Genomic DNA, 17,873 nt, shown 5'->3' with positions numbered 1-17,873 from the left:
AGAGGAAAAGAACCACGGACGAGAAACACATCCATTTTTAATAAATAGTTTATTTATCCAACAGTTTCAGCCCTGACAGTGAAGCCTGTTGCAGTTTCTTCTTCTGGCTGGAGCCTGATTATGAGACTGTTGCGTTGCCACGGCACCGGCGCTCGGATTCCAGCCCCGCCGATCACCCAGACATCAGAGGAAATGAGAGAGAGTATTGCTCAAATGAGAAAGACTGGCGCTTTATTAGGGAAACAAAAAACCAATAAGACCAGAGAGAGGTGCTTAATGCCTTTTGGAGGCAGCTGTTCCGTCTTCTCGGCTCGCCCCCTCTCCCGCCCGCCGCGGACGAGAACTTGTGGAGATGCTGCTCTGATGGAGAGGCTCTCGGCCCTTAACTAATAAGGTCCCCGCGGAGGTTTCCGGAGGTCGCTCCGCCTGGCGGGGAGGCGCTGGCGGGCGGGCAAAGGTCCGCGCAGCGGGATCGCTCCCGGCGGCCAGCATGGGGAGGAGGTGCGGCCGCACCCCGCGCACTGAAACCGCTGGCTGAAGTTCCCGCCAAAGTGCGCGGGATGGGGAGGCGTGGTCGCCGTAAACGAGGCGATCTTCGCCCATAGAAGTGCGCAGATCCGCAGGTCCTGGAGCGCGATCGGGTGACGCGCCGCGGCTGCAGGCCTGGGCTGGGGAGGCCGCCTCCGGCGGGGCCGCCCAGATAGGGGCTGGCGGCGGCTCGACCCTCCTCTCTGCTCTGGGGGGGCGCGTCGTCGCCGACTCCAGGTTCCTCCGGGGCCACCCTAGCTGCTCATTCCTCCTGACCTGAGGCCCCGTGTGCCCGGGGCCGCGTGTCTAGACAGTTCTCCTACAATACTTGTTCTAATTTCTAGCACCTTACCCCTCCGGGATAAGAGGCCCAATCCAGCTACAGGACAGGCTTTCTCCCCTCACCCTTGAGCTCCCACGTAACACCCCCCAAAGGCACATGACCGAGCTGCTCCCCAACCCCTGCTGTCCCAGCCGCCACCCCGACCCACCTCCCACGGGCGCGGGGCCCACCTCCCTGCCGCGTGCTCCGCACACCCAGCTGCACACTTGCTCTGCAGGGGCTCATGGCTGCTGAGCTTTTATCTTTTCATGAAAAACCCTTCTCCCCTTTCTGCCAACAAAATGGGGCAGGGAGGAGCGGACCAACGCAGAGGGCAGCTGCCCACCTGGCCTTCTCCCCTGGCCTTTCGAGGAAGCCCACGCTTTCCTTCTGAAAGCTCGTCTCTGAAGAGTCTCACAGAGACACCTTTGGAACCAGGGTCAGGAGGAGGGTGAAAGTCAAGGCAAGTGTGAACTCAGCACCAGCAGGATGGTGGCCCTCTCACGTCCCTGGAGGGGACTGGCCGGGGACAGGCTGATTGGGAACAGGCCCCTGCCCAGGGTTTATCGCTCTGAGTCAGAGAAGGAAGAGGGCTTAGTCCATCTCCACACCAGCATGTCTTCTCCGGCCACGCGGTGGGACTCTGTCTGGATCCGGGATTCGTTGGAGGCCAGGAACTCCACGGCCCGGTCCCAGACCCGCTTCATGCGTCTCCTGCAACGAGGGATGGGGGTGCAGGCTCAGCAGGCAAGCGGCGCCCTTGGCCGCTGTGCCCAGCGCTGCCAAGAGAGGCAAGCTGGTCTCTGGATGCCCTCTGTACAAAAGGGGGCACAAAGCTCCAAGAGCCCACACAGAATTTATCTGTGGGAAGAAGAGCAGTCAGGTACTAACTGGACTCCTGCAGAGGAGAGAAATTTCATGGGCCCCAGAGAAATGATTCCTCAACATTCTCTGCTTCAAAAGCGTTCAATTAAAGGGAGCTGAAAAGGGCTGGAGCGCTGCGCCCCCCCCCCCCCCCACCAACCGGGTGTCCAAGTGGGAAGACTCTTGCTGGGACCCATTACTGCTACAGCCCGGCCAGGCGGCCCCCCCCAACCCCCGCTTCCAGTGCAGGCTGCATTTTAATGCCTCGTGTGGGCTAATTAAAGAGTGGCCACTGGGCTGTTGAGTCCAGACTCCACAGCACTTCGGGATGGGGATGAACTAGGCATCCAACCGGGGAGGCCAAGACGCCGGAGCTGCTTTTGGAACCTGAGCCACCAGGTAGGGCCCCTCCGCAGACACCAGAGTTCCTGCTCTGCTGGATCCCCGGGGCATTGGACCCCTCAGACAGCCCCCTATTTCCTCGTTCCCCCTCCAAACTAGACAGGAAGATTCCAGGGCAGTGGGGGAGGGCTGCTTTGACACCTATGCTTTGGTGAGCCCCGGCCTCCTGTCTGACTGCAGACCACTCCCCAGCACCCCACATGTGCCGAGCGAATATGGGTATGTGTGGAAGCAGGGGGTTCAGCTGGGGGAGCGCAAATGGAGGGAAACTCCCGGGGTGGCCCGCGTGTCAGGAGGCAGAGTCGGGTGGTGGGGCTTTCTTCCCGGGGTGGTGAGGTCCTGCTGCCAACCAAACTCCACGGCTGTTCAGCAGCCCCCACTTGGCTGGTCTAGCCCTGCCACACAGGCCCTGGGGGCTGAGCCCCTCACACCGGGTCCCGGAGGTGGGGGTATTGGCACCATGTGGGGGCCACGGCCTCATCCCCAGCCCCCTTCCCAGGCTGCCCATTACCAGGTGATGTACAAGCCACCCCCGTGTGCCTCCCTGGACAAGCTCTTCAGATCTCCCCCAACCTCCCACAAGTGGGCCCTCATGCACAGGACAGTGTGCCCACACAGGGCCCACAGGAGCTGATGGGTCCTTACGAGTCGAGAGCTCAGCTACACTGACCGGGCGGCTGAGCCTCCTGGGTTCACGGACAGGGGTCCAGACCCTGCGGGGCAGCTGCCCGCCTGCAGTCTCTGCTGATGCACAGGAGCCGAGGTGTGGTGGCTCAAACCCCTGATAAGCTGCAGTGCCACTTCCTGCTCTTATTAAAATGATCATGAGTGCTGCCCTTTGATGAGGGCTCAAGTGCTCCGTGCTGCCTCGGTGAGGTGGGAGGCCACCTCTCTGACACCCTGCTCCCCTTTCCTTAAGACCTGCCACTACCTAGTGGCAACACACTTTCCTTATGCGTCTTGTCTTCTTTCTCCCCAGAACCAATGCTCCAGCAGCGCAGGGATTTTTGCTTCTTCCTCTCCCCGTCTCCCCATGACCCAGTAGAGTGTGGCATGCAGTAGGTGCTCAATAAACATTTGTTGAGAAAATGAATGAATGATGGCCTCTCTTCAACACAGCCCTCTGCAAGGCAGTGGGATTATCTCTGTATTACAGCTCAGACATGGCGTTACCCATGGTCACATGATGATGAATTCTGGCAGGTCCAGGAATTAGGGGGGAGTCTGGATCTACCAGTGGCCTCCCCTCAGAGCTGGAGGGCTGTGTGGCAGACTCATGCTGGGGACCAACAGCTAGCACAAGCCCCACACCGTGGCTGGTCTGCTCTAAGCTTCCTGCCTGCCACTGTCCAGGGGGTGGGGTGGGCATGAGCGTTATTCAGCATTTTCACATTTAAAAGGGGCCCTTAGATGCTCTACTCTTCCAGCTCCTCTTGGGTTGACAGAACGGGGTGACCTCGACCACAGAGCCTGGCACTGGGAACACAGAAGGGGCACCAGCCCTGGGTCTCTGAGCACGTTCTTAACCTCCCTGTGCCTCAGTGTCCTCATCTGTACAGTGGTGTCCTCAATGTACTCCCTCCGAGGGCCATGCTGAGGGTGGAGTGAGCGAGCCTCACCTGTGCAGGGCTCAGAGCAGTGCCCAGCTCACAGCGAGCATCCAGCGAGGGTGAGTGCTTAGCACCATCCGAGAGAGGATGGCATCTGGCCGGAGACTGCGGCAAAGTCCGAGGTGACACCGCAGTGGGCCCTGCTGGCTGCCTCCTGGGACTCTGTCCCCCAAATCTACCCTACTCCTGATTTTGTCAGGGATCTACCCAGCATCCGCAGCCCATTTGGAAGGTGGTCCTGGAGTCGGGCATGACAACGGCCTGCCACCCCCTCCCATGAGCGGTGCACCCTGGAAGCTGACCCCATTCCCTGCTGTGAAACCATGTTTCCAACTACGTGAGTGTGCCTTCGTGCATGGGAACTAGACCATGACAGCTTAGGTAAGATGTGTTTCTGACTGTACACCATGGTTTAAAATGTTTGAAAAACAATCTCTTCCTCCTTGCCAGCGACTGATTGAAGAATAGACAAGTAACCAATTCTGGCCAGCGGAGCCTCAAAGAGGTGTGTCCCCGGTGGCTTCTGGGAATGTTTTCCCTTGCTCATGAGAGCAACAGGTAGCCCGTCTCTCCCCTGCTGGTTGTTGCAAGGCAGGTGTTGCTCCGGCTAGCTGCTGGCCACCATCTTGTGGTCACCAGGAACTCCAGCCAGCCAACAACATCCACAGAGGGCAGGACCATGAGAATCAAGAGCAATGGAATCAGAGCCCTTACTGTTCTGTGCCTGGACTTCCATTCATGGAAACCCATCAGGTCCTTCCCTGCAAAGCCCCGCGGGGAGGGGAGGGGTCGGGTCCTAGGGCTTGTTCCCCAAAGCACCCCAAAGCGCCATCTCTACAGAGGAGCGGGACCATGCTTCTGTACCTCTTGTCTGCACTCTGCCTTAATAAGCTGATGGCAAGAGGTGTGGATGGTGCCCCACCTCCAGCGATCCTGGGGCTGAACTGCCCCCCTCCCCACATGACTGACTCGAGGCTCTGGGCCTCCTTCCGTGGCACTCAGTGGGGTCCGACCCGGGTCTCACCGGCTCTGTGGCGGGATCAGGGTGTCACGCACGTGTAGGATGCCCACGTATGGGTAGCGCTCCATGTCCTGCTCCCAGTCCACGTAGTGGTCCTGGACCACATCTGCAGGACAGAGGGCACTGTTTAGGGTGAGGACCCCCTGGCGGGAGCCAGCAGCCCTTTCACTGGGGGCCACGCACCTATAATCTTCTTCACCATCTCATACATGGCCTGCTCTTCCTCTTCCAACTTCCGCCACCGGTATTTCAGGAGGATCAGGAGGCCCCACAGAAAGGCCAAGCCTGGGAGGGAACAAAGCACTGTTAATCATGCACACCACCTTCCCCGGCCAGGCGCCCACTGGCTGTCTCACTAGGGCAGGTCACTGCACTGGAGGCTGAGAGGGTTCTGAGTACCTACTGTGTGTCAGACCCAGGGCTAGTAAGCAGGTAATGAAGGACTGGGAAATGCAGAGGGAGGACAGGCTATTAAGTGATCATCTTTCTCCCTCCGGCTGTCACCACAGAGGCCTCCCCAGCTGTCTGGATCTCGGCTCCTCCCAATCTCATTCTGGGCTTTCATCTCTTCCCTTGTGAACCAGAACATGGCATTTCATACATACATACATGCCGGGCCCTTTGTATTCCAGATGCTGCTGCCGATAATGATGTCTGTGCCTGCCAGCGAGGGGGAGGGAGCCGTGTGCACGCCCAGACGGCCTGTGATTTGTAACCCAGCTCTCTGCAGAGCTGGTGGTTTCTGTGTGGCGGCCTTTGGCCTTCAGAGACACCCCGAGGCCTCTGCTCAAAGGCAGCCCCTCATGTCGGGAGACTCTGCTTTGCCACTCAGCACCCTGGGCCCTGCCTGCTTTCACTGGGCGTCTGTAGCTCCTGAGGAGGTGCTTACATTGTTCAGGGAGTAAAATTAGGCCAAGCTCCTGCTGGGCCTCCCCCTCGGAGCGGCCTGCGGTCTGGGGTGCCGGAAAGGACAATGCCCACCTCCAGCCCAAGCCAGCACCCTCTCGGGGATGCTGATGGCCCCCGGCCCCAAATCCAGGATGTCTTCTAGTTATCTTCCTGCTCCAGCCACCCAGTCTCCAAAGGGAAAGATGACCCAGGGCAGAGGCTGACTGGTTCATCTCCTCAGTTTCGTGAGACAGACCTCAGGTTCACTAGACAGAAACGAACTCCGAGAGACCGCATCACCCATGCCCAGAAGTGTTGCTGAGCTGGGCTCCCCGGAGGCGCAGTGGGAGGGACAGGGTGACACGGTGGCGGGACTTACACCAGAAGAAGATGAGCACATTGGTGACAGCCGTGAGCAGGGCGCGGCTCAGGCGGCAACCGACACCCATGCGGGGGCGGGTGGACTCCAGGCAGACCACCTTGTCCACCGTGGTCACCAGCTCAGATGGGTCTTCCCCTTTCAACCTGAAACAGGACACAGGGCTGTAGACACGGTCAACAGCTCTGAGGAGCGGCTGTATAAGCCTCACTATCAGCAGAAGGAGGAGGAAGGCGGGGCTTTGAGGTCTCCACTTGCTTATAAAATGGACTCGCTATCCTGGTTGCACTCTTCCCAGAAATTTCCCACGTTGGCTACTTAGAAAGAATAAAACTTTAAAGACGGCAGCAGGCTTGAACCCCTGCCGCTGAAGTGACGCATCCCTCTGTCGGGCGGAAGATTAAAGTGTAAATTGGATGCCCCCCGCCCAGCACAGAGAAACGGAAATGTTTACGGAATCACCGGCTTTGTGCAGCACGGCAAGAATGGAAACAGAATCTGGGAGGGGGTGCCTTTCCTCGGTGATGAGGAGGCACATAAGCTGTTTACGTGCACAGACCGTGGGGTGCCACGAGACTCAGGAGCACGAACACCGCCAGGCTCCTGGAGGCCAGACCCCAGCCCCAGCGAGGAGGCACCAGGACGCGTGGGGACACTTGCCGACACTCCACCTTCTCCCAGCGAGCCAACAAGCTCCTGCTCTGGATTGCACAGCCGAATGGCTGGTGCCCAAACTGTCCGGATTTCTCATGACCCACTTCTTTTTTTTTAAATTGAAGTATAGTTGATTTACAACGTTCTGTTAATTTCTGCTGTACAGCAAAGTCTCACGACCCACTTCTAACACTGGTCGTGGGAGCCAGGCTCAGCTCCCCACAGGCCACCCTCCTCAATGTGAAAAGGCAGTGTCATCATTCCTCTGCGTTAGCAGCTTCAGTGCATGCTGCCGAGGATAAAATCCGTGTTTTTTGCCTTTCCAACACACAGGAAAATCGCTCAGCCACTCAGGGAAGTTTCTTTTTTTTTTTTTAAGCCAACGAATTTTAATCGTGCCATGCATCCAGTTATCAAGCTTTAGGCTGAGCTGCCCGAGGGGCTTCTGCTGGATGCACTGCTGATGGAATCAGTAATTTGGGTAGATTAGAGAGAAAGAGAACAAAACCCTAGAGTGTGCTTTAATATCAGCAGCTGTAACCTGAACAGAGACCCCGACAAACCCTGAAGGGTGGGAGGGGGCGATGAAGCGAGTGTCTCTCCAGCAGGGGACTCCGGTATCAGGCAGTGGCTGGTGCCCGCCCACCCCTGGGCCGAGCAGCCAGATAGGGCCTTTCAGGAGGGTGAAGGGCACGCTGTCTCTGCTAACCGTGCTCGCCAGAGACAGAAACAGGTGGAACTGCCCAGCTGGAATAAAACCCAGTCTTTCCTTTTGCAATTTCCATACTGAGTGAAACCAACATACGGAATCATTTCATCTACAAATGAAAACTAGCACCAAGGAAAGGAAGTGCAAAAAAATGCCATCTCCAGCAAACTGTGCGGGGCCCGTGAAGGAAAGGGGCACAGACTATGAGTTACCTGAAACAGGTTTAGCTGGACTGCTAGGCGATCCCCGACACCTGGATTTTTGTGTCTCATTTTGAAACTGCTCTGTACACTGCATTCCTAATGCTTCTCCTTCCGCTGCCCAGCTTCAGGCCTGGCCCAAGACGACTTGGCTGGGAGACCTGCCCTCTACCTCCCGGCCTGAGACACCTTGATGGGCGATGACAGGGCCTCAGGTACTTCCAGACGCCCCGCCCACACTCACCAGATGCCCACGTCCTTGTTACTGCTCAGTATCCAGGTCAGTGCGGCTTCAAACTTGGCGGAGGAGCTGCTGGTCACATTCTGTGGGAGGGGGCGGGAGATTAGTCTTCCATCTGGGCGGAGCAGTTGGAGCGACATTATTCTGCTGCTAGAGTAAGGAAGCCCTCTCCATGTCCTCCGCCTGCCCCAAGGCCCTGTTCTGCTAAATGCCCAGCACACTGGCAGGAAGGAGGCCTGTAGCTGATGATACCAGGGAAGAGGCTATAACCAGAGGAGGTGACGCGGAAGCACACACAGGAGCACAGTGCAGGTCTGAGACAGCAGAAGCATGTCATTTTCTCAAGGACTGAAGCACCAGGCCAGAGAGCTGGCAGCTCATCTGCAGTGAGATGAAAGCAAGTGTCGGGGTGGGGGCCCCGCGGCCAGTCCCGGCTGTGTGGCCTTGGGCAAGTCCCTCCCCTCTCTAGGCTCCAGGTTCCTCATCTGTGAAATGAAAATTGGACGAGGTTTCTGCCAGTTCCAAAAATCTGTAATCCTGTCACCCTGAGGCCACAGTGAAAATCAAATGGACTCAGAGCAACCCCGACGGTAATCCTGAGGGGAGAGAATGACAGGTTAAATGTCTTAAGGCTGCTGAGAAGGGGGGAAAAAATGAGCCAAAGGAAGAGCAAGTCACAGGGCCACTTAAAAAAGGGGCAGCGGCAGCAGCCCACGCCGGCTGGTCAGGGAGCAGCAGGTCAGGAACGAGCTGCGGCAGGCCTGGCTCTGGCTCACAGCTCACCTTGGGCCCAGTCACCCCGTCACTGCCTTAACTTAAGGTAACCTAACACTCAACTGAGTTAAAAAAATTTTTTTTTTTTAAAAAGGAAAGCAAACACAAAACAAAAAGGGGGAAAAAAACGCAGGGCTTTAAAGATCAATACAAAAGCACCAGGACCTTCCGGGAACGGACGCGCACTGCAGCCTACTTACTGCTATATATTCCTGGGCTTCCATTACAGGAATGCATTTGCTTTTTAGCTTCTCTGGATTTCCACATTCAAAATTACCTAGGAGGGAAAAAACACACATTCAAATACAAAGAAGAGGTGAAAAAAATTTACCCTGAAACCAACTAAAAACTGCAGCAAAAATCAAGCCATCAGCTCTGATGCGGAACATGTGGCCCGGCGGCTCCAGCTTCTGTGGGGCATCTTCACTCTGCAGCAAGATCAAAAGCCACTTAGCTTGGATCGATTCCAGATCATTAAAACCTGACCTGCAAAGCAGTGCAGCGATTTGCATTAAATGACTAAAAAGCTGCCCAATACCAAGGTCTGTTTGCAACTGATCCCTAAAAGGATCAGACAGACAGCTTCAGAAGGCACTGGGATGGCACTATAAATAAACGCAGCCTGGGAAAAAAGAAAGGCAGGGAGGCTGTTGCATTGCAGGGATTTTGACCCATGACACAGGCAGGTGACCTAGAATGCCAGGTTTTGAGGGGCCCTAGGGAGGGATGTCCAAAATGCTCCATAGAAGAAGGGGTGTCTATGTGCTGGGGCCCCGATATGGTGCTCCAAAGCTCTCTTCTGAGCACCCTGGGTGGCTGGCTCCCACCTAGGATGGAGCTGGGAGCCTCCCCCTTAGTCCTGCCCAGGCTCCCAGGCCCGGCCCAAGGCCCATCCCCTCTGAAAAGCCCCCAGCCCTAGGGGTCTCTTGTTTAGCCAAATCGGCTGGACTTGGGGCCCTGCCACAGCCCTTGGCTCTTGATCACCCACAGTGGCTCACCCACCAGGTGCTGCTTCACCACTAGATCCCTTGGAAGCAGGGACAGTGCAGGGCTGGGCCCGTACAAGATCCTTAACCCCCATACACAGCCTGACTGCCCTTGACCTGGCACAGCCTGGGGGCTGTGATGGCCAGTCTGTGTGTGTGCTGGGGAGGGAGTGGCTGAAGATAATATTTTAAAAATCTTGAGAATGAACTGAAGTCTGCCCCTCACCCCCTAACACAGCCAAATCCTCCTGTTTCAAAGTTGATCTCATCCTTCTGGGTCCCCTGAGAGTCAGTTGGCTTCTCTTGTGCTCCTGCCCCACCCAGATCACCCTGCCCTGCCTAGGCCTGCCAGGACCACTGCCAAGGTCTCCTGGTTTCCTCCTCTCCCCTTTCTCATCCATGTTTGGTCAACAAAGCTTTAAAATGATTCTGCTTAAACTGACACTGCTCCACTCAAACCGCTGCCCCATTTGCCTCCCTGGCACCTGGCTCTCTGTCCATCACCCGCCTGCTCAAAAGCCTTCCCGGCCCTCACTGCCTTCAGAAGGGACTCCTGGAGGCCTGGCAACCATGGCCAGCCAGGGTGGGACTCAATTGGCCTTTCCAAACTCCATTCCCTCTGTTTCTCCTTCCTCGTAAAGCTGCTTCCATCTCTGACCCTATAATTTCCTGCCTCTCTGGCCCCACCTTTCCCCCACAAATATGTAACTAATCCCACCTGGGCTTCAAGGCCTGGCACAGATGCCACCTCCCCTGTGACGCTTTCCTGACCACTCTAGCTAAAAGGCATTGTGCCTCCCAGAAGTTCTGGCCTCTTGGTTCTCATCCAATGGCATTTTATACCACTCAGTGGTCAGGGGGGTAGGTGGCCTATTTCTTCTACTAGACCACAGGCAGCCTGTGGGCAGGATTCTGGGCTGAGTCACCTTGTATCCCGCAAAGGCCAGCCAGTGCCCTGTCCATAGCTGACCTCCAGCAGGAGGTGGGGGGAGGGAGTATGGCTGAATACAGAGCCTGCACGCCCCTGCGGCCTGTCTCACTGAGATGCGTACCCTCAGGGCTGCCCCTGCCTGGCTTGTGGGAAGACGGTGGGTACTAGGCCCCTTGATGGCATGAGCCAGGACCACACAAGGAGGGTGGGATGGAGGAGAACTGTCTACTAGGATCCACAGTTTAAGAGCAGAGCTTCTCGACTTTATATCCTGGGGGTCTTAGTAAAATTCAGACTTTGATTCAATAGGTTTGAGATGGGACTAAGATTCTGCATTTTCCAGTAAGCTCCCAGGTGACACTGATGTGGCTGGACCTTGGACCACAATTGAGTCACAAAGGTTTCAAACACCCCCTCAGGCCAGAATTTATATGCCAAGCACCTGGGCCACAGATGACTGTGATGCTGTGAGCCCCAACTCCTACCTCTCCTCCGAGGAGCTCACAGAGGCCTCCCTGACCACCCCAGTCTCCCAGCAGTCAGGAGGGAGGAGGTGGCAGAGTTGAGGCCCACAAGACTGGCCCTGAGGACTGAGGGCCCAGTACAGGTCCACCCAACCTTGACTTCCCGGCGACAGCCTTAGACAAGGGTTGGCCCTACAGGTGAGAGGCGCCCCTTGAGCCTCCCACAGACTGACGTCTGGTTCTCGCGTCGAGTACACTTAACACAGGCACAAGCCCTGAGCCGTCACCCACGTCATCAGTGATTTGGAGAGCCTCCTGGATGCCAGGTGTTGGGCAGGACACAGTATAATGCAGGTGCCATCTCTGGCCTCAAGGAACATGTTTACCAAAGAAAACAGTGGGGGAGCCTTTTGGATGGAGATTTCAGGGGGGCATCTAGAGAACAGCACTTGGCTTTCATTTGGTTAAGAAAAGACAGACCCAAGATCATTCAGTCAGATGGGGAGACTGAGGCCCTGAGATGTCAGGGACTTGTCCGGTGTCCCACAGCCAGATGGGGACATGGGACACTAGGGCCCAGGAGGGCGGGCTGGGCCTGAAGGTGCTTGGCCCACCGCTCAGACCGCTCCACCTGCAGAGGCCTCTGCACCGAGCTGGGCCGACCACCTGGTACAGGGAGGCCCTCCAGGTTCGGGGACCCAGACTCTGAGAAGACCTGAGGCCTGGGCCCTTCCAGTGCAACACTGACCCCCAGAACATTAGGTGGGGCGCATCCCAGAGAAGGAGGCACATCTGCTGAAAGGCCTATGCACGTGCCAGGACCCCTGGGATCCTTCAGGAACCTATGCGTTTTGCCCAGATGCAAGGCTTAAACAAGATGCGTCTGTGGGGAGGCAGGGAAGGGGAGACTGGGCTTCTGAGCGTGTCTTCTGGGAGATGACACAGCATCTCAGCCCACAACCCGCTCATGAGGAGTCGTGGGCCTCGGGAGACCTACTCACCGGCTTGGATGGCCAGGAAGTTGTACAGCTCGTGCAGCACCTCCAGCAAGGCCGCCTTCTGCTTGGCCTGACAGAACTGGAAGGGCACGGGACAAGCGGTCAGCAAGGAGGGGTGGGTGAGGGGGGCCTATCTGTCTGATTTTACCTCTTCAGCTACACCGTCAAGGACTCAACAGCAAGGTACACCTCATACTTTAAAACAACGACAACAAATTCTGCAAAGGGGTGGGCCCAGGAATAGGGCCGATAAATACTGGGTTAACTGACTGAAAAGAACACCGTAAAAGCAGAGGCAGATGGACAGCAGACACAGTAACTAAGGGTCCACCATCCTGGAGGCTCCTGGGCCTCTGCCCCGTGGTCCCCATTGGAATAAAGGCCATTGGTGGGGCAGTGGAGCAGGGGCGGTGTGGTTGTGGGGAAATGCAGGAGCCCAGTCTCCTCGGAGGGAAGAGCAAACGCTGCACGATGCAGTCTGGTCTCCCACGTGGGCCATTCCTGTCCGTTTTTGGAGAGCCAAGTGTCTACGGTCTGCCTGTGGATTGTCTACTTTGTGGATTATCTGATGCAAATGTTTAATCTTAGACTGCGTTTCCCTGGAAATGGAAAATTTCGAGGAATCTTGCAACTGTAGGGAGAAAATAAATGTCACCTGTCTGAGAAAATCAGAGTATCTGCACATTCACTCCTTCAGCACCTGTAACAGTGGGGACACCGTTTTGCTAGACTTACTGGATTTGGGACATTTAAAAAAGACCACTCTTCCTTGAGAGTGGACGACAGGCCAGGTGCCATGCTGAGTGGTCTATATGTGAGGGAGCACTGCATCCTCGCTGCTCTCCTCACTGTACCCCAATTTCTCAGGCGAGGGGTCCAAGGTTTAGAGACCTTAAGTGGGCCACCAAGAACCCACAGTTCATAGTAGATGGTGGAGCCACTTGAGTGTGGCCAGTCGACTCCAAGCCCCCACCCCTCGAACTCCAGGCCTCTTGGGGGTTGTCACTGGGCAGAGTCCTGCACTGGAAGTCGAAGGTCTGGGTTCTGGACCTGGCTCTGCAGCTACAGAAGGAACCAAGGTCGTTTTCCTTCTCGGGGCTCATTTGTTGCCCTGACCTAATTTGGTTTCTAACAGTCTCAGAGACCAAGATTTGTCCCTTCACATGGCCTAAAGACCCTAATGCCTTTACAAGGTATGAAATGATGCGACCAAGATTTACGCACACGACTATAAATGTCCAGAAACAACTGACATGCCTCCTAGTAGAGTGAGAAACCCCAACTACTTTTTAAATGCTATTTAACAATATGGGAAAAGTTGATAATTAAGTGTCAAATGTAACTAAATATACAGAGATCCCAATTCTACAGACACACATACACAGAGAGATAAGGTGAGAAGGAAATGCTCCCAAAACGTTAATGGTGATTATCTCTAGGTCTCAGAAGCACGAGCGATTTTTGTCAATATTTTTCAAATTTTCTAAATATCTATTATTGTCGCAACCAGGAAAAAAAAAAAAAAAGCAGTAGCAATTAATACTGTTCCAAACTCACAGACATTTAGGCAAAGCAGGGCTGATATCACCTAAAGGACAGAAGGTACCAGACAACTGAGACAGCCTGATTAAGACAACACACCCACTCCCAGCCCATCCCCAGGGTTTCAGCAGGACAAAGGCAGAAAGAAAAAGAGTCACAGTCAGCTGAGAAGGGAAAGAATGCGTGTATCTGAAACCCAAATGCCCCTCTGGGTTCTGGGTGAGCTTGAGCCACACAAGGAATGAGACTCAGCAAGAAACTCACCCAAGCTGAGAAGCACCTCCCAACACGCCTGTTCCTGTGTCCACCCACCATGAAGGCCAAGGGTACCCCAGCTCAACCGAGCCCAACATTGCAACTGAAGGGAGCCTGTGATGTCGTGGCACAGGCCCTGCCTGTCTGTGCTCGCTGAGCAAGTCTTTAGTGAGGACCTGGATGGTGCCCGACTGGCTCACTCAGGTGGGGCCGGGTGCGTCCAGCGCAGAGGAGCACCCCGGAGCATATCTGTCATTCGTCTTGGGCCTGATACACTCAGAGGTGTGAAGGACCAAGAGACAGAAACCAGGGAACCCGTTTCTAAATAAAAGACAAATGAAACTAACATCACCAGAGAAGTCTTACAGAAAAAGTATTTTTGGTCCCTGTTTTTGTTTTCACTCTTCAAAATTCTAGTTTCCCCTTCTGGCCATGTTTCTGGGCCACTTCCTTCAATCATCAACTGCAGTTTTTATGATAGAAGGCAGATTATAATTATTATGAGTCTGTTTTTACAAAACAATAGAGAAGCACAGACATCTGGTGGATGAAAGCAATAAATACGTGTACTAAAAACACTCCCCAAATATGACACAGCAGAAGCCAAAGGGAAATAAAACCGGTTGTCTGCGTCAGGATGCCCCTTCGTTAACACAGGAAAGAGTCAACGCAGGGGCCTGGAAATGACCGTGGGTGGTTCCCAGCCCCCAGGCTGCCAGAGATGTGCACTCAGGGCTCAGGAGGCCAGGCCGTTGCACACTTAATAATTAGACTACTAAATCATGCCCTCTGGCAGCACAAGGCTCCTCCTGGCAGGATTTATGACCTGAAAATGTACTGCCTCGTATCTTCCCCAGATTACCACCTGTACCGGAGCACCCCAGCTCCTCGGTAATGCTGTTTTCATGACTCGTAAATGGATGGGGCTGCTCACCTTCCCCAAATATTATTTGTAGGGAACATTAAAGCTTCATAAAACAAATCTATAGACTAAGAGGGCTAACTTCACTTCAGATGTGTTTAAAACAACTCCCCGATGACGTTTCAAATCAGAACAGCATTTTCAGAGCCACAGACGTACAACTGGAGAACGTGGAATTGAGAACCTGGCCTCCTGACGCTTAAAAAGCCGCCAGCCCTTCCTCCTGAAGCAAGGGGAGCGTGAGAGGTCCCTTGACTACAACCTACTGCATCCCCCCAGATCGACTTAGGCAGAAGACCAAAGTCCTTAATGCTGCGATTGATGGGAGAGTTCCCGTAACAAGCCGGGGGTTGGATCTTGGAAGGTCAATCCTCTCTGTTTCAAGTACTCCTTCACTGCGACAACTGAGTCTGACACATACATCACAAAACACAATATGATTCTGGTACATTACAGGAAGCACTCCTGAAAGCGATCCTATTATGATGTTTTTCTGGGCAAGTTTACCTCCTGATGGAGGCCGACATCCTTGGGAGGAAGAGCAAAAGCTAGAGAAACTCGAACTCACCTCATCTGTTTTTGTCTCACAGTCCACTGGCAATAATTTCACTGAGACCAAGAAAAGAAACAGAGGAAATTAAAAGTGCGGGTTGTGGGAAAGGGTACAAAAAGGGATCACTCTCAAAATTCAGGGTAAGTAAAACATTACCAACATAAGGGGGGGGGATATAGAAAGATGTCATCGAAATGAGGCATTTTAAAAATGCGGACAGTAAAAAACGTAAGGGGTTCTCGGTCTTGGATTAGGGATTAGTACAGCTGTGTTCTAATCCCAGGGGAAAATGATTAGCCACAGGATAGTAGGCAACTATTCACTTAACCACTCTGAACCTGTTTCTTCATCATAACATGGGATCACTAAAGCCTTCCTTGCTTAACTCAGGCTTAGTCTCAAACAAGACAACACGTATGATGGTTTTATAAATTGTACACGTTATGTTAAACAGGGGTTAACACTATCGTGGGAGGGGAATTCCAGGTAAATCCCAGTATTTATCCAGGAGCTATTGTCTTAAAGCATCTCAGCAGTGAATACGACAGTATACCGATTTTTTGACGTCACCAATGTAAATAGTTATAGTTAGTACCAGTACAGTACCATGACACTCCTGGGACTGCTTAATTTCTCTAGCAGGTGGATTAAACTGCTCTCATAGACAAGAAATTATTTGGGTGTGTGCACGAGCCTGGGATCCCTGTGCCCACAGACGTGTTCATCCACCCAAATATCCATCTGCTGCAACAGCTAAGACATAATTTCGCCTTTCCCTGCATTTTGGCTGTTCCTGCTAGGCGTGGAAAGATGTGGCCTGGGCTAGAGGCTGGGAATAGTATTAATCACAATCATTCTTTGCAAAGAATATTAAAGGTCAGTGAACTAGAGTCATTTTATACTTAAATTTATAAAGAAATGGTCTCTGTGCTGTTTCCTATTAGCCTAGAGCCCAGAATTATGGAAGAAGCAAATTTTCCTTTTAGGAAACACAAACCCTTAACTATTCGTTAACATACTGTATCCTGCAGACTTCTTGTTGGCATGTCTTATCACGGAACTATCTGTGGACAGAAGCATGGCTGGGAACATCCTTGAGTCACGGGACCCTCTCTTTTAACACACCCCAAGAAGGTGCTGCAGTGATAAATGCCATCATTTACATCAGTTTAAACTCTTTAAAAGGCTCTTCCACACCTATCTCAGAGGCAGGGCTAGTATAATCTTTTGACAAATGAGGGTCCTGTGGTCCAAAGAAGTGGAGTATGTGGCTTTTTTGGTGCTGCGAAGTTGCACCAAACCAGAGCCTATCTGTGAGCAGTGACACCTGGGGTGCCTTCAAACGGGCACTAATGTGTGAAAGAGCAAGAAATCAAAAGGGAAGAAAGAACTCAAAAGCAATGGGGGTGGACCTTTGCAGGGGTGTGTTAGAGAGCTTTCTTTGGAGAGGGAGAATAAAAGTGACCACAGAAAGATTGCTTCCAGCACGTGGTTGAAAGGGAGCTTAGTAGGGAGGGCTAGGGCAGAAAATGAGAATAGGAGGAAGTGAAGACAGAAATTATTGCAGATGCAGGAATCCCAGCCCTCTCCTCCCATAACTGGAGGAAGGAAAGTCAAAGTCTGGAGGGAAGAAGACGGCCATAGACATCTGACAAGCCCCGGAACTGTTCAGCCTGGTGCTGAGAGGACCGGGGTGGGGGTGGGGGTGGGGGTGGGGGGATTATCCTGGTGGACACACGCGCGCTCAAGGCCCTCCCCTGCGCCGGCCCGGGACGTACTGTTGTCCTCCGCCTCCTGCGGCGCCGAGGGCTTGCCCATCTTCACCCAGAGGATGCCCAGGAAGACGAGCAGCAGCCCCAGGCTGGCCCAGAGCAGGAGCCGGGAGAGGTAGCGCTCCAGCCGCCGCCCCACCTCGGGCCGGGCCCGCGCCGCGCCCGCATGGCCCGCTCTCGTCGCCCGCAGGCCCGGGCGCGGGTCGGGACCGAGGAGGGCGGAGGACGGCCGCACCGGGGCCGGAGACGAGGCCCACCACCGACGGACTCCGTGTCCGGGGCCCGGCGCGGCCCTGTCGAGTGGCCGGCAGTCCTCGTCCTCCTCGGAGCTGCCCCGGACCGAGGCGCGGCGTCTGAGCGGCGCGGGGCGGGGCGGGTAGGTGAGGCCGCGGCTCTTTGACCAGGAAGCGGCGGAGGCCCCGATGTCGCCGTAGGCCCCAGTGGTCGCGTAGGCCGGGCCCGAGGCCAGCGAGGAGAGCCAGGGCTCCGACCGCAGGGAGGACGCAGCGGGCCGGGCGCGAAGCGGAGCCTCCTCGCGCAGCCGGGCCTCCTCGCGCAGCCGCTCCTCGCCCCTTGCCCGGGCCTCCTCGCGCAGCCGCTCCTCGCCCCTTGCCCGGGCCTCCTCCCGCAGCCGCTCCTCGCCGCGCAGCCGGACCTCGCCCCGCAGGCGGCGCAGCTTGTTGCGATAGACGTTCCGGGTGGTGTCGGTGATGGGTCCTGGCTGGAAGCCCAGGGCCTGCAGCTCCCGCCGCAGCTCCAGGTCCGAGAGGCCGGCCATGGCCAGGACGCCACCCCCCGCCTGCCCCCGGCGCACACCGCACCCGGAACTGTTCCCGCCGGCGGCCGCGGCGGAGCAGG

General features: G+C 55.2%; 1 protein-coding gene across 1 annotated transcript; it reads right to left on the bottom strand.

Moving 5' to 3' along the window:
* Positions 1-205: 205 nt before the first annotated feature.
* On the bottom strand, positions 206-17,845 carry LEMD2 (LEM domain nuclear envelope protein 2). The gene is made up of 9 exons (XM_060109150.1): positions 17,022-17,845; positions 15,259-15,299; positions 11,975-12,050; positions 8,793-8,869; positions 7,822-7,901; positions 6,015-6,160; positions 4,931-5,032; positions 4,751-4,853; positions 206-1,564 (listed from the first exon to the last, which is right to left on the bottom strand). Exons 1-9 carry the CDS (start codon positions 17,791-17,793, stop codon positions 1,414-1,416), a joined length of 1,548 nt encoding a protein of 515 aa, XP_059965133.1. The 5' UTR covers positions 17,794-17,845; the 3' UTR covers positions 206-1,413.
* Between the last annotated feature and the right edge of the window lie 28 nt (positions 17,846-17,873).

Source organism: Mesoplodon densirostris, chromosome 10, assembly GCF_025265405.1.
Source record: "Mesoplodon densirostris isolate mMesDen1 chromosome 10, mMesDen1 primary haplotype, whole genome shotgun sequence".
Classification (NCBI taxonomy): Eukaryota; Metazoa; Chordata; class Mammalia; order Artiodactyla; family Ziphiidae; genus Mesoplodon; species Mesoplodon densirostris.
The sequence above is the reverse complement of the archived record's forward strand: the minus strand, read 5'-3'. Positions and strand labels throughout refer to the sequence as shown.

What these genes read in the sequence shown, in the direction of transcription:
- LEMD2 (XM_060109150.1), bottom strand. Translation starts at nt 17,793, where the DNA reads ATGGCCGGCCTCTCGGACCTGGAGCTGCGGCGGGAGCTGCAGGCCCTG. An exon ending in GTGAGACAAAAACAGATGAG is followed by an intron (nt 12,051 to 15,258) that starts GTGAGTTCGAGT and finishes GTGCCCTTCCAG; the next exon opens with TTCTGTCAGGCCAAGCAGAA. An exon ending in GATGGTGAAGAAGATTATAG is followed by an intron (nt 4,854 to 4,930) that starts GTGCGTGGCCCC and finishes TCTGTCCTGCAG; the next exon opens with ATGTGGTCCAGGACCACTAC.